The sequence below is a fragment of the Somniosus microcephalus genome, chromosome 18, assembly GCF_052327205.1.
Source record: "Somniosus microcephalus isolate GS21.2 chromosome 18, FLI_Smic_1.0, whole genome shotgun sequence".
Lineage (NCBI taxonomy): Eukaryota > Metazoa > Chordata > Chondrichthyes > Squaliformes > Somniosidae > Somniosus > Somniosus microcephalus.
In genome coordinates this window covers 29645001-29661308 of record NC_141004.1, presented here as the reverse complement: position 1 = coordinate 29661308, position 16308 = coordinate 29645001, and the positions used below count along the sequence as shown (strand labels likewise).

General features: G+C 44.8%; 1 protein-coding gene across 2 annotated transcripts in view; it reads left to right on the top strand.

The window, feature by feature from the left end:
- The window catches only part of plxna2 (plexin A2), a 566368-nt gene that overhangs the window by 463917 nt on the left and 86143 nt on the right, over positions 1–16308 (top strand). For both annotated transcript variants that reach the window (XM_086011309.1, XM_086011311.1), the window contains exon 18: positions 12895–12988. In XM_086011309.1, the coding sequence (XP_085867435.1) occupies positions 12895–12988 (94 nt within the window). The remainder of the gene's footprint in view (positions 1–12894; positions 12989–16308) is intronic.

The window sequence follows — 16308 nt, the reverse complement described above, 5'->3', positions numbered from 1 at the left end:
TCGCAGTGCCCATGACATGGCTCGCGATGATTCTGTGCACTCGCTCCTCCAGCTGTGTGAGGGGGTGCAGCTCTGCCTGACCTCCTCCCTCCTGTTATGAGCAAGCTTGGCCTACAAGAAAAAGGACAGCGTGTGAGTGAGTATGCAGCCATGTGTTTGGCAGATGTGCCTACCATAGTTGAATAGCTGTTAATGTCTGCAAGGTATGAGATGTGGCTGTGACTTTTAGTAGATAGGCATAATTGTTGGGTGAGTGTTGGGGATTTACATCGTCTGTGCACAGTAAGGTTGAGATGGTGGGATGTAGAGGTAATTCAAGCATCTACTCACCCTGACCACCTGAGAGGTTGTTGAACTTCTTGCGGCACTGGGTGTGAGTCCTTTGGGCCAGGCTTCTGGTTGAGACATAATGGGCCACCTCCCTCCACATCCTTGTGAACTCGCGGGGCAATGGCCTCCTGCCAGTGTCTGGGAACAACACTGCTCGTCGGCGTTCCACAGCCAAAACCAGAGCGTCCAATGCCTGGTCGCTGAACCAGCGAGCTCTCTCCCTGGGCCTCTGAGCAGCCATGAGATTCCTGGTTAAAGAATTGCACCTCCTTGCAGGCCCAGGTCACAAGCAGCAATGATCAGGGTGAGACTGTGCAGCATGATGGACCCTCCCCTTTAAGAACTGGAAGGCGCCAGTCTGTCTGAGTACAAGGTAATTGATATCGCCTGCGCTTGAGTAGCTCTCTCAGGTAGCCCTCCGTTCCCCGACATTAGCGCCCTAAGAGAAGTGCGTAGCGCTTGATTTAGCGCTTCAATCACTTCCAGGGGCACTGGAGACGAATTTCACGGTTGCCAGCGCTAATTTGCGCCGGGCGTTAAAGTTTGCGGCCAGCCGATATTAGCGCCCCAAAATGGTCGATACTGACTTTTTCCCCCCCCACAATCCCGAAGATTTGGTACATGGGAGAAGATGATATTTACCCAATTGAGGATTGCAACTCGCCAAGCTCCCTGGGCTAATTTTGCCCCAACATAAATGCTGGAGCTTGTGCAAAAGTTGGTAAAGTTTCTGATGCCATTAAGGACAATGTCATCAACACTCATACAAACTGCAAAGCTCCTGCAACAATCTGCAATTGAGGCCCTTAATTTAAGGTTGTGTTCTACAGTTCTAGGAATTTGACTTTGGACCTCCCTATGGACCTGCATGCAAGGCTTTTAGCAATAGAGTAATATTTCCTGTTGTGTTAGGTAAAGGTAATACTGGAAAGTTTCAACAGAAAATGGCAGAGCACAAAACCATTCTCTGCAAAGCAATGGTTGTCTCGGTGGCTCGTCCTACTCAGTGTGCAGTCAGGCACTCACCTTGTTAAAGTAGAGGAGATTTCATGCTTGGGGTTAAGAGAGCCAAGCAGAGAAGACAGGATGAAAGCTCTCAGTTGCTGCCTTTGTACTACCAGTAGTGATTCAAGCTTACTACTATCCTCGATACTGAAAGACTTGTCAGTAAAGAATGACATCTGATATATTGTAAATGAGAATTATATTATCTTATTGGATTAAAAACAGAAAATGGTGGAAATACTCAGAAGGTCAGGCAGCATCTGTGGAGAGAGAAACAGAGTTAACGTTTCAGGTCAATGACCTTTCGTCAGAACTGATGAATCAGTCTGACGAAAGGTCATCGACCCGAAACATTGGCCCGTATTTTCCGACCCCCACGGGTGTGTACGAGCTGTGTACACACCCGTTGGGGCCTCGCAAGTGCCAGTTTCAGGCAAGCGAAGCGCATGCACTGAAAACCGGCATTTCCGATCTGTCAGATCCTCTTGAATCCTCTTGACAGATCCTCCGCCAGCCCTGGAGAAGGGCCTCTGCGGGTGGAGAGTTCCGCTTTCTGCACAACCTCCGCCCGCTGAAAACCTTAAAAAATCTTACGCCTGGTAAAAGCAGGCGTAAGGCCTGCTTTTACCAGCATAAGAGTTTAAAAAAGTAAAAAAAAACTATTTCACTCATTTATAATTTTAAAATACTTTTAATAAAGGTAAGTTTATTTTTAGCCCTGTAAAAAAAACTTCAAATTTTTTCAAAAAATTACATTTTTGTTTAAAATATTTAATTAACGTAATTTTAAATATGTGATTTAAAGAAAAATGTATTTAATGTTTTAGTGTGTTTTTTGTGATCCCATTCATACTTTTGACAGGTCTACGCGGAGAGACCTGTCAAAAGTGTGAAGGGGGATTCCCTTCTTCCATTGGTTCCCCATGGCCCACGTGATCCCAGGGACACTTGTGAACTGCCTGCGCCTCCGGGATACCTCGGCCTCTGCGCGCGCGCACCAGGAGCGCAAGTGTCGGGACCTATGAAGCCAGCAGGTAAGTTTGTAGATTTTTTCCAGATCGGAGGCATCCGCATGCAGGAAGCCTCCGATCGGAAAATTTGACCCATTAACTCTGTTTCTCTCTCCACAGATGCTGCCTGACCTGCTGAGTATTTCCAGCATTTTCTGTGTTTATTTCAAATTTCCAGCATCACGTACTGTTTTACTTTTTTAGCTTATTGGATGCCTGAATTGACATCAGGATTCAGGATAGTAGTTTTGTCAAGATGGTTCTACCAACGGACTTCTGCTCCTGGCAGTGTGGAGATTTTGCAATTACTACTTTGTTGCCTCCCAACAGAATAGAAGTGTTGATCCATTGTGAACCAAACATGAACTCCTTTACCCTGAAGGAAAAAGATGGTGATGTTACCACCGATCATTCAGATGGGGCATCCTGGAGAGGATGAGTAGCTGTGAACTTTCACAACAAGGTTTGAGAATATTGCAGGGAGTGCTCGAAAGTGAAAGCAACTCAAATTCGCTATATTCTCAATTCCAGTATCTTATGGTGGAAACATGTCAGCTGGGATAAGCCAAAGGTACATGCTTTGTCTGGCCCCCATCAAGAGAGAAATATAGAAAACTGACAATGGGAATAATGGCCCAGAACTTCGGGTCTCCACGGGTGAGTACGCACGGGGTACTCACCCGTAGGCCCAATGGAAGTGCCGGTATCTTGCATGTACTGTGCATGCGCGAGAAACCGGCACTTCCGTTTCCCTGAAAGAAGGGGTTCAGAGTTCGAACGCGTGCGCAGGAGAGGCTGCGCGTGCGCATTGAACTTACGTTTTTTTTGCAGGCTTTCCCGGGAGGGTAAGTCTCCAGAAGTTAGACATGTAAAAAGCAGTCGCAAGGCCTGCTTTTTACAAGGTAAGTGGTGAATTAATTAAATTTTTAACATTTTTTCCACAGGTTTATTATTTTTAAATACTTTAAAGCAAGGTAAGTTTATTTTTAGCCCCGTTAGAAAATAAAATTCTTTTTTTCAAAAAAAAAAATTTTAAATAGTTATTTCATGTAATTTATAGTTTATTTAAAAAATGTGATGTTTTTTAAAATTTATTTGAAGATTTAGTGATTTTTGGGGCTTATAGTATTTATAAGTTTGACAGCCCTTCCTGTCAAACTTATGAATGAAGCATCCCCTGCTCCGATTGGCTCTCCATGGCCCACGTGATCCCACGGGACGCATCGAACTAACTGCGCCCCTGGGATATGCAAGCACTGCGCGCGGGCAGTTGGAGGAGGCCCAGGATCGGAATCCCACGCGGGCCCACAGCACAACGGCCGGCGCGCAAGATAAGTGCAGTTCGGGGGCTTACACCCGTGGGAAGCCCCCGACCCGAATTTCTGGGCCAATGTGACTATCCTAAATTAAGGCTGTAAGGTGGCCACTAACCTGGGTCATAGTGGCAAGGTGCTAAAGTTGATTGTACTTCCTGGCCTGCCACACCGTTTTTGTCAGCGTTCTTTACATGCTAGGATTTATCGAGGCATATAATAGCATTATGCTATACAGTTGAATTGCCATCAAGACGATTATTTTGAAAATGTTACACTTGAATGCTGCTATTTTGGATTTCCGTTTAGACTTGCATAGAGGTACTAGCTTGCATCTTGACTACATCTAAATTTAAACCCTTTATTAAGCATCTGTTGCTGTTGTTTTCACAGTTTCTGCCAGTGATATTTCATACCACTGAAAAAGAAAATATTACACATGGAAATATCACTACCGCATGCTGCAATTGCTCAGTACTCCATATCTATCTGAAGAAAATAATTGCTCTGTGAGTAACATCACAAGGAGGAAGCATTGCAAATAGCAGAACAGATGCTGAAGTATAAAAGCAGCAGTGCTCCATTACCGGTGTAACATTCCACTTTACAGTCAAAACCCGATGCGGTGTAAATTGCAAACACCTCTCTCAAACTATAGGCACTTATTTAGCAATACCACATTAAAAGTGTGTTTTTTTTTAAAAAAAACTGCTGCGATTATGACTTTAGAGCTTATACAATGCACAGCGCAAAAAAAAGGCATTCCACAAATATTCCCAGGGACGTTTGATTTGCAGAATGTTTTGATAGAAGTTGCTGAGATCTGGGGTTTTTTTTTGGAAGAACAAGCTTTTTAAAAAATCTGCAGCTGTTTCTCCATTACCATCCATAAACTTCATTGATATGTTTTTAGATTCTCGGTGCCCATCATGTGAGAAATTCGGCTCTTTGCATCTAATTAACATTCTGGCAGAACAGGTGGTTCTTAATAAATAATGAACAGCCTGCCAAGAAAGGTTTCTGCTGCAATCAGCGTGCAATATTTGGAAAAGGATTTCAGTAGACTGCGTTTTTGCAATATTTGTACCTCGGACTATTTAATAATTTATCATATAATCATATCTAGGCAGAAAACTCTGTTCTACCAATAACAGATTCATTTCACATTGAATACTTCATTACAAAGCAAATCCATTTTAGGGAATGAAATTATCCATGTAAATCTTGTCAACGTTTTTATACTGGCATGAAACAAAGAAACAAAGAAGAAAGAACTTGCATTTATTTAGCACCTTTCACATCCACAGCATGCCCCAAAGCGCTTCACAGCCAATGAAGGGCTTATTAGGCAGTGTAATCACTGTTGTAATATAGGCAAATACTGAACCAAACCTCACTACAGGAGCCATGATTACATTGTGTGCTGGCAGTACAAATTATCCTTCCAACACACCTCTGAAGTGTCAATCCCATCATCTCTATTGACCAGAACCATGAACTCATGTCCTGATGTATCTAAATGTTACAACACAAATGTTTCTTCTGGGTCATTCTAATCTGGCCTAAGTATGTGTGAACTGAACATACATAGAAACCTAGAACATAGAAAAATAGGAGCAGGAGTACGCCAGTCAGAGTAGAAATACAAGGATATTTCAGATGAATGCGTGGCTAGAAGAATGGTGCAAGGGGGAGGGATTCAAATTCCTGGGACATTGGAACCGGTTCTGGGGGAGGTGGGACCAGTACAAACTGGACGGTTTTCACCTGGGCAGGACCGGGACCGATGTCCTAGGGGGAGTGTTTGCTAGTGCTGTTGGGGAGGGTTTAAACTAAAATGGCAGGGGGGTTGGGAATGTGTGCGGGGAGACAGAGGAAAGGGAAGCAAGGATAGAAGCAAAAGACAGGAGGGAGAAAAGCAAAAGTGGAAGTCAGAGAAATCAAGGGTGTAAATCAAACATGGCCACAGTAAACAATAATTCTAAAAGGTCTGAGTGTTTGTGTGTTAATGCAAGGAGCATTCGTAATAAGGTGGATGAATTAGCTGTGCCAATAGATGTAAATGGATATGATATAATTGGGATTATGGAGACATGGCTCCAGGGTGACCAAGGCTGGGAATTCAACATCCAGGGGTATTCAATATTCAGGAAGGACAGGCAAAAAGGAAAAGGTGGTGGGGTAGCATTGCTGGTTAAAGAGGAGATTAACACAATAGTAAGGAAGGATATTGGCTCTGATGATGTGGAATCTGTATGGGTAGAGCTGAGAAATACCAAGGGACAGAAAATGTTAGTGGGAGTTGTATACAGACCCCCAAACAGTAATGCTGAGGTTGGGGATGGCATTAAATGGGAAATTAGAGATGCATGCAATAAGGGCACAGCAGTTATCATGGGTGACTTTAATCTACGTTTAGATTGGTCTAACCAAATTAGTAACAATACTGTGGAAGAGGAATTCCTAGAGTGTATACGGGATGGTTTCCTGGACCAATATGTCGAGGAACCAACTAGAGATCAGGCCATCTTAGACTGGGTATTATGTAATGAGAAAGGATTAATTAGCAATGTTGTTGTGCGAGGCCCCTTGGGGAGGAACGATCATAACATGATAGAATTCTTCATTAAGATGGAGAGTGAAGTACTTGATTCAGAGACTTGGGTACTGAATTTAAATAAAGGAAACTACAATGGTATGAGGCGCGAGTTGGCTAGGATGGATTGGGGAATGTTACTTAAAGGGTTGACGGTGGTTAGGCAATGGCAAACATTTAAGTTTGGCATAAAAATAAAACAAAAAAGGTGACTCAACATTGGCTAACGAGGGAAATTAGGGATAGCATAAGATCCAAGGAGAGGACATATAAATTGGCCAGAAAAAGCAGCAAACCTGAGGATTGGGAGCAGTTTAGGATTCAGCAAAGGAGGACAAAGGAATTAATTAAGAGGGGGAAAATAGAGTATGAGAGTAAGCTTGCAGGGAACATAAAAACTGACTGTAAAAGCTTCTATAGATACGTGAAGAGAAAAAGATTGGTAAAGTCAAGCGTAGGTCCCTTGCAGTCAGAATCAGGGGAATTTATAATGGGGAACAAATACATGGCAGACCACTTAAATACATACTTTGGTTTTGTCTTCACAAAGGAGGACACAAATAAACTCCGAGATGTTGGGGAACATAGGGTCTAATGAGAGGGAGGAACTGAATGAAATCAGTATTTGTAGGGAAAAGGTGTAAGGGAAATTGACGAGATTGAAGGCCGATAAATCCCCAGGGCCTGATAATCTACATCCTAGGGTACTTAAGGAAGTGGCCCTAGAAATAGTAGATGCATTGCTGGTCATCTTCCAAAACTCTATGGACTCTGGAATAGTTGCCATGGATTGGAGGGTAGCTATTTAAAAAAGGTGGTAGAGAAAAGACAGGGAATTATAGACCGGTAAGCCTGACACATAAGTGGGGAAGATGCTAGAGTCCATTATAAAAGATGTAATAGCAGAGCACTTGGAAAACAGTGACAGGATCGGAAAAAGTCAACATGGATTTACAAAAGGTAAATCGTGCTTGACTAATCTACTGGAATTTTTTGAGGATGTAACTTGTAGAATAGATAAGTGAGAACCAGTGGATGTGGTGTATTTGGACTTTCAGAAGGCTTTTGATAAGGTCCCGCGTAAGAGACTAGCGTGCAAAGTTAAAGCACATGGGATTGGGGGGTAAGGTACTGACTTGGATAGAAAACTGGTTGGCAGACAGGAAGCAAAGAGTTGGAATAAACGGGTCTTTTTCCGAGTGGCAGGCAGTGACTAGTGGGGTACCGCAGGGATCGGTGCTAGGACCCCAGCTATTCACAATATATATTAATGATCTAGACGGGGGAACTAGATGTAATATCTCCAAGTTTGCAGACGACACAAAGCTGGGTGGGCGTGTGTGCTGTGTGGAGGATGCAGAGAAACTCATGTACGATTTGGACAGGTTGCACGATTGGGCAGATGCATGGCAGATGCAGTATAATGTGGATAAATGGGAGGTTATCCACTTTGGTTGCAAAAACAGGAAGGCAGATTATTATCTGAACGGCAATAGATTGGGAAAAGGGGAAGTGCAACGAGACCTGGGTGTCCTTGTGCACCAGTCGCTGAAGGTAAGCATACAGGTGCAGCAGGCGGTTAAGCAGGCAAATGGTATGCTGGCCTTCATAACGAGATTATTCGAGTACAGGAGCAAGGATGTCTTGCTGCAGTTGTACAGGGCCTTGGTGAGACCACACCTTGTATTGTGTGCAGTTTTGGTCGCCTTATCTGAGGAAGGATGTTCTTGCCATGGAGGGAGTGCAGCGAAGATTCACCAGACTGATACCTGGGATGGCAGGAATGATGTATGAAGAGAGATTGGGTTGATTAGGCTTATATATGCTAGAGTTTAGAAGAATGAGAGGGGATCTCATTGAAACTTATAAAATTCTAACAGGACTAGATGCAGGAAGACTGTTCCTGATGGCGGGGAGTCCAGAACCAGGGGTCACAGTCTAAGGATAAGGGGTAAGCCATTTAGGGCTGAGATGAGGAGGAATTTCTTCACCCAGAGAGTGGTGAACCTGTAGAATTCTCTACCACAGAAGACAGCTGAGGCCAATTCATTAAATATATTCAAGAAGGAGTTGGATATATTTCTTAAGGCTAAGGGGATCAAGGAATATGGGGAGAAAGCAGGGACAGGGTACTGAATTTGGATGATCAGCCATGATCACATTGAATGGCGGAGCAGGCTCGAGGGGCTGAATGGCCCACTCCTGCTCCTATCTTCTATGTTTCTATTCAGCCCTTCGAGCCTACTCCGCCATTCAATATGATCATGGCTGATCCTCTATCTCAATATTCCTGCTCTCTCCCCATACCCCTTGATGCTTTTTGTGTCTAGAAATCTATCTATCTCCTCCTTAAACATATTCAGTGACTTGGCCTCCACAGCCTTCTGTGCTGGAGAATTCCACAGGTTCACCACCCTCTGAGTGAAGAAATTTCTCCTCATTTCAGTCCTAATTGTCCTACCCCGTATCGTGAGACTGTGACCCCTCATTCTAGACCCCCCAGCCAGGGGAAACATCCTCCCTGCATCCAGTCTGTCTAGCCCTGTCAGAATACCCCATTGTTATGTTTGTAATGCCTATCATACTGGATGTATTCATCCTATAATAGAAACATAGAAGATAGGAGTAGGCCATTCGGCCCCTCGAGCCTGCTCTGCCATTCAATGCGATCATGGCTGATCATCCAAACTCAGTACCCTGTCCCTGCTTTCTCCCCATATCCCTTGATCCCCTTAGCCTTAAGAAATATATCTAACTCCTTCTTGAATATATTTAATGAATTGGCTTCAACTGTCTTCTGTGGTAGAGAATTCCACAGGTTCACCACTCTGTGGGTGAAGAAATTGCTCCTCATCTCAGTCCTAAATGGCTTACCCCTTATCCTTAGATTGTGACCCCTGGTTCTGGACTCCCCCGCCATCGGGAACAGGCTTCCTGCATCTATAAACCTAAAGTAAATTGTGTGTTCGTTATTTGAGGGGTGCTAAGATATATGCGGAGATATAAATAAAGCTGGAAGGTACCCAGACATTTCAGCCTGTTTCTCCCACCGCCCCCTTCCCCCCCCCCCACCCCCACACCACCACCACCTCCCTTTACTAATTTCAGTACTGTAAGTAGGCTGTGGACCTCCAATGTACATTACATAGGTAGAGGATCGGGCACATTTCTGTGATTGTACAAGGAGTTTATACTATAAAACCTACTCGAAAGTAGATTGTCCTTCCAGCTTCACTTGTACGAAACAGCTTGGGTTGAATATAGTCACCAAGTACAATGTCAGCATATGAAACAGAGCTTCACAGAACCCTGATACCTGTGATATACTCGGAACTAAACTTTCATGTTTCAGAATTTTTGATTTTTTTTGTCATCTTGTGAAGGATTTGGAAGTGTGTTTAACTGTTGTATTTTAAGCCAGTGATTTTGTACACATTTAAAAAGCCACATACTGAAGCCATTTAGATGAAGGGTATATTGTTAATGGCCAAGCATTGAAGATGTATTTTAAAGCCAGATGTGCCAGTTTTTGGAATATTGTGGCTAACCAATTTCAAACTGAGACAATGAGGGTCATTTGTCTCATGTCAGGCCCATTAAGCCAGAATGGCCTCGATTCATTTTGACAACAGCAGCAGATGTTTCCTTTAAACCTGCACCTCGAGGATGGCAGGAGACCCGGCCAGTTGTATTGACAGGCCTGTTGGTGAATCACTGAATGGGGAAGTAGTCAGAGGGACCGTCCTTCCACTGGCGGAGAACACAGAGGGAAGAAAAAGCCAGAAGGCACATGGGCAGTCAGCCAGCTAGATGTGGAGAGGAAGCTTGGTCTAGTGGGAGAAAGCCACACGTCTCAAGCTCAGACCTAAGCAGACACGGAAGGCTGACGAGGATAAGTTAAGTGAGCTTGCTAAATGGAACAGTCGTATTTGCATTACTTTGTTTTCAAGGAGGCCTCTATAGTTAGGTGAATCAAGGTGAAATTTGATTACAATACAGGTACACTATCCCTTATCCGAAAGCCTTGGGACCAGCTGAGTTTCGGATTTCAGAATTTTTCGGATTTCTGAAGGTATTATTAGAAGACTGGGAAATTTGTATTTTAATATAAATTTTAGAAGTTCAGGCTACCTCTTGCGACTGTTCTGTGTCTCATTCCCCTTCCTGCTTCTCTGGAAAGCCGGATATCGGCTGACTCCTACTAAGCTGGCCCGCAAATCAGGTTGGGGGTCGGGTGGGGGGGAGAAAAGAATATCGGAAGGGCCGCGGTTCAGGTCAGGGGGAGAAAAGAATATCGGACGGGCTGCGGGGTGGGGGGGGGGGGGGTGGAGAGAAAAGAATATCGGACGGGCCGCGGTTCTGGTCGGGGGTTGGGTCGGGTCGGGGGGGCGGGTGGAGAAAAGAATATCGGACGGGCTGCGGTTCGGGTCGGGGGGGGTGGGGGGCAGAGAAAAGAATATCGGACGGGCCGCGGTTCTGGTCGGGGGTCGGGTCAGGTCGGGGGGGGCGGGGGGAGAAAAGAATATTGGACGGGTCGGGGGTCGGGTCGGGGGGAGAAAAGAATATCGGACGGGCCGCTGCAGCTATCGGATGGGCCGCTGTATTGTTGGGTTCACTCTCCCGGTACCTCCTTCACACTGCCCGGCTCGGCCTGCAATCTCCTACCCAGAAGAGAACTCTGTGACCCTCTGCCCTGCTCAGCATAAGTCATGCGCCACTCTGGTCATGTCGTGCGCACGACTTACGCTGAACGAAAAAACTTGGATTTTTAGAGGTTTTCGGTTTTCGGAAGTTCGGATAAAGGATAGTCTACCTGTAGCAAAATACTGCAGATGCTGGAAATCTGAAATAACAACAGTAAACGCTGGAAAAACTCAGCAGGCCAGGGCAGCATCCGTGGAGAGAAAAATAGAGTTTCTCTGTTTCTCTCTCCACGGATGCTGCCTGGCCTGCTGAGTTTTTCCAACATTTACTGTTGTTGTTTGAAATTTGATTACATTTGGTTCACTTGCTTCTATATATAAAAATAAAACAGCTTAACGATTCATATCTGCCCTTGGCCTGCTAAGCTGTTTCAACCACCGTCAGAAAGATTGACGAAACGTACGTGCGAGCATGTGCAAAAGACACCATCAGCTCACAAGAGGGTCCTACTGTTATAACTCTGGGCTACGCTATCATATAATTAGATATCGGGCAGTGCGAGCCAATGTTCCCCCTAATTTCTTTTTGGGTGCGCGGCCCCTTTAACAGGCTGTGTGGCCCATTCAAAGTTTCGCGCCTGCGCCAAATTTCAGGTTGGAAAAAGCCGGTCCTGGGCAGCGCGGGTCCGCCAGACGGCTGCGTGGCAGCGCAGCTTAGAGGGAATGTTGGTAAGGGCACAGTCTTGAACGTAAGACACTCGGACCACTTACAGGGGAGACCAAAATCACTAGCTGAGAGAATCTCGAAGGCAGACTTCAAATTTTTAACAAACAGAATAAATTGTTAATGAAATCACTAGTGTTTGCAACTTGGATTCTCCCAAGGAACAAAACACATGGGGCTAAAAATTCGGTGGCGCCGCGTTTGGGGCGCCAGGCTCGTCTGGTCGCCGGAAGTCCCGCCCCAGAAGGAGCCAGGAGCGCCAGCCCGATATTCAGTTTGAGCGCCCCAAGAGGGACGCGGGGCGCTGCTCGAGGCGCCCCGCGTCCCTCTTGGGGCGCTGAAACTGAATATCGCAGCGCAACGTGCCGCAGCGCCACACGCTGCGGCATGGCGCGCTGCAGTACTGCAGGCCTTCCTCCCATTCTTAAAGGGGAGGGGCCTGCACCAGTGCGATCACCGATCGCGAGTGCCGGCAAAAGAGCCCGGCACCGAGGAGAAGTGCCGGGCACTCAGGACACAGCCGGCACTGCCCGGGGTGGTGGGGGGGCGGGGATCAGGAGGCCGGGGAGGGCGGCACGAGGAGGTGCTGGCAGGCGGCCACCAAAAAAAATGGCCGCCCCGCACCTCCCCTTTAATTAGCGCCACTACCGCCACAGGCAGGCCCCCCTGAACCGGTCGCAATTTGCGACCGGCGCTACGGGGGGGCACGGCCCAATATTGCGTTCAGGGCGGTAGCGGGGCGCTGCGCACACCGATGATGTCATCGGTGGCGGTGCAGCGCTACAGGCTAATGCCACCATTAGCGCCCCGCTAAATTTCGCGGGAGGCGTGGCCAGTGGCGCTAAAGCCACTGAGTGCCCTCTTTAGGCGCTAACTGGTGGCGCAGCCCACCGAATTTCTAGGCCATAATATTTAAGATGTTACAGTCTTTTAGTTGGAGCAGCTACCTTCCTATTGAAGTTTTAGCCAGCTGAAGATGAAGAGTCAGAATAGCTTTGTTATTTTCATTACAATAGAGTCCCATGCAAGTGACAGAATGATGGCCTTTGATGTTATTTTCATCCTGTCTTTGTAAACAGACAAATAAACAAACCTTTTTTTTATGAAGGTAATGCCTCTTCAAAGACAACAGATAAACAATCTTGTTCTATTTTGACACCATTTGATATGAGGCTTTGAAAACTGTAAATTATTTATTGAAAATGGGATTATTTATTGACAATCAAACAGTATACACAAATACAAAACTCTCTTGTCCTTTGTTTTACCTCAGTGGCAATACTTCGCTAACTGTGTTTGGAACAAACTTGGATGTAATCCAAGAGCCCAGGATCCGTGTGAAACACAACAGCCGAGAATCTCTCAATGTAAGTCATGGACTGATGTCAAACCTTTGTTCTTGAATACTGAGTTATTTTAGTGTACTGAGTACAGATTTGTGTTGCATGGTACAGCAATAACATTATAAAATTGTTGTATTGATTCTCTCCCACATGAGCGAGAATTTACTGGAGTATATTGAGGAAAATTTTCTATTAAATTCTTAATGGCGAACTGCTGACAGTTTAGGAAAATATTTTTTCAAAAAGAAAGACTTGCATTTATATAGCGCCTTTCATGACCACCGGACTGACCAAAGCACTTTACAGCCAACAAAGTACTTTTTGAAGTGTAGTCACTGTTGTAATGTAGGAAATGCGGCAGCCAATTTGCACACAGCAAGCTCCCAGAAACAGCAATGTGATAATGACCAGACAATCTGTTTTAGTGATGTTGTTTGAGGGATAAATATTGGCCGGGACACCGGGAATAACTCCCCTGCTCTTCTTCAAAATAGTGCCATAGTTACGTCCACCTGATGGGGTCTCGGTTTAACGTCTCATCCGAAAGACGGCACCTCCAACTGTGCAGCACTCCCTCAGCACTGCACTCGAGTGTCAGCCTAGATTTTTGTGCTCCAGTCTCTGGAGTGGGACCTGAACCCACAGCCTTCTGACTCAGAGGCGAGGGTGCTGCCTGCTGAGCCACAGCTGACACTCGACTTCAACTTCAAGGACAGAAAAATAATGGCCTAGGTTTTGCAATTGGAAGGCACCTCCTATAAGTCATGGATATAGATCGTAAACAGCTGAGGCCCAAGCACTGATCCTTGCGGTACCCCACTAGTTTCAGTCTGCCAACCCAAAAATGACTCGTTTACTTCTACTCTCGGTTTTGTTTTCTTTCCTCAATCCTCAATCCATGCTAATATATTACCCCCAATTCCATGAGCTCTAATTTTGTGTAATAATCTCTTGGGTGACACCTTATCTATTCCAAAGCACTCCTGCTGGCCTCCCACATTCTACCCTATGTGAACTTGAGGTCATCCAAAATTCGGCTGCCCATGTCCTAACTCTCACCAAGTCCCGTTCACCCATCACCCTTGTGCTCGCTGAACTACATTGGTTCCTGGTTAAGCAACGCCTCAATTTGAAAATTCTCATCCTTCTTTTCAAATCCATCCATGGTCTCGCCCCTCCCTATCTCTATAATCTCCTCTAGCCCCACAATCCCCCCCGAGATATCTGCACTTCTCTAATTCTGCCCTCTTGAGCATCCCTAATTATAATTGCTCAACCATCGGTGGCCATGCCTTCAGCTGCCTAGGCCCTAAGCTCTGGAATTCCCTGCCTAAACCTCTCCGCCTCTCTACCTCTCTTTCCGACTTTAAGACACTCCTTAAAACCTACCTCTTTGACAAAGCTTTTGGTCATCTGCCCTAATTTCTTACATGGCTTGGTGTCAATCTTTTGTTTTGTAACACTCCTGTGAAGCGCCTTGGGACGTTTTACCATGTTAAAGACGCTATATAAATACAAGTTGTTATTATTATCGAATGCTTTTTGAAAATCCAAGTACACTACATCTGCTGGTTCCCCCTTATCTACCCTGCTAGTTACAACCTCAAAAAACTCTAACAGATCTGTCAAACACGATTTCCCTTTCATAAATCCATGTTGACTCTGCCCAATCCTATTATGATTTTCCAAGTACCCTGTTACCACATCCCTAATAATAGATTCTAGCATTTTCCCTACTACTGACGTCAGGCTAACTGGCCTATAGTTCCTTGTTTTCTCGCTCCCTCCTTTCTTGAATTGCGGGGTTATGTTTGCTACTTTCCAAACCTTTAGCGTAGTAAAACGCCCCAAGACAGGAGCGTTATAAACAAAATTTGACACTGAGCCACATAAGGTGATATTAGGACAGATGACCAAAAGCTTGGTCAAAGAGAGAGGTTTTAAGGAGCGTCTTAAAGGAGAAGAGAGAGGTAGAGAGGCGGAGAGAATCCCAGAATTTTAGGCTTGAGCAGCTGAAAGCACGGCCGCCAATGGTGGAGCGATTAAAATAGGGTATGTGGAAGAGCGCAGAGAGAGATGGAGGTTTGTTGGGCTGGAGGAGTTTACAGCCAATGAAGTACTATTTGAAGTGTAGTCACTGTTGTAATGTGGGAAACACGGCAGCCAATTTGCGCACAGCAAACTCTCACAAACAGCAACGTGATAATGACCAAATAATCTCTTTTTTTGTTATGTTGATTGAGGGATAAGTATTGGCCAGAACACCGGGGATAACTCCCCTGCTCCTCTTCGAAATAGTGCCATGGGATCTTTTACGTCCACCTGAGCGAGCAGACGGGGCCTCGGTTTAGCATCTCATCTGAAAGATGGCACCTCCGACAGTGCAGCACTCCCTCAGCACTGCACTGGAGTGTCAGTCTAGCTTTACATGCTCAAGTCCCTGGAGTGGGATTTGAACCCACAACCTTCTGACTCAGAGGCGAGTGTGCTACCCACTGAGCTGACATGGAGGATATAATGCATTTGGGAAAGGGTGTGAGAATCTGAAATAGACAATTGTGAAGAAGGTACAGTATTCTACAAAAGTAAGAGATCTTATAACCATTCTATAGCATCACGGTTTTTTTTCAAACAACCAGCAAGCATTTATATTTATATTAACAATATAATTTTGCCTAATCCAATAGGTTTAACATAAGGTGTAACGGATTTATAGAGTCATCTTTTATTGTTTACTCTCATGAATAATACAAATGTAGAGAAGGATTACAAAACAGTATTTTAAGTATTCTATTCCATAATAATCTTTAAATCCAGTTTTTTTTAAAATGAGCTGCTATTTCAGGATGATGCAGTGCAGAAGTGTGGTAATGCAGAAAAGCTAATGCATTTTGTGCAAAATCCTCAGCTTTTAAAGTCATACAGAGAGGGTTAATGGAATTTCTGAAACTCCTTAATGGTGTTTAATGGAAGATTAACTTTAGACAAAAGAGCCTTTGTCAGCACAAAGTGAAATGAAACGAGGAGGATGAGAGAAAGAGAAATCTATATAGATTTAATTTTGTATTTTATCTGTGGTCATTCTTTAATTAAGTAAATTAGCTATTTCCTCACTGTGAAAAACTCGTGGGAGTCTACTTGACTCGGGTGAATTGACCGTATGGAATTTCAATTCAATATCTGGAGTGTTCAGTTTTGCTTCAGCTCACAGAATCTCATTTGTGGAGTGTATTCATGCTGGGAAATTTAGTTCAAATTAACTTTCCCTGGAGGAAAAGTGAAATGAAAAAATAAAGCTTACTGTACATCAAACTATGCTTTAGTACATCCTTGTAGGCTGTAAG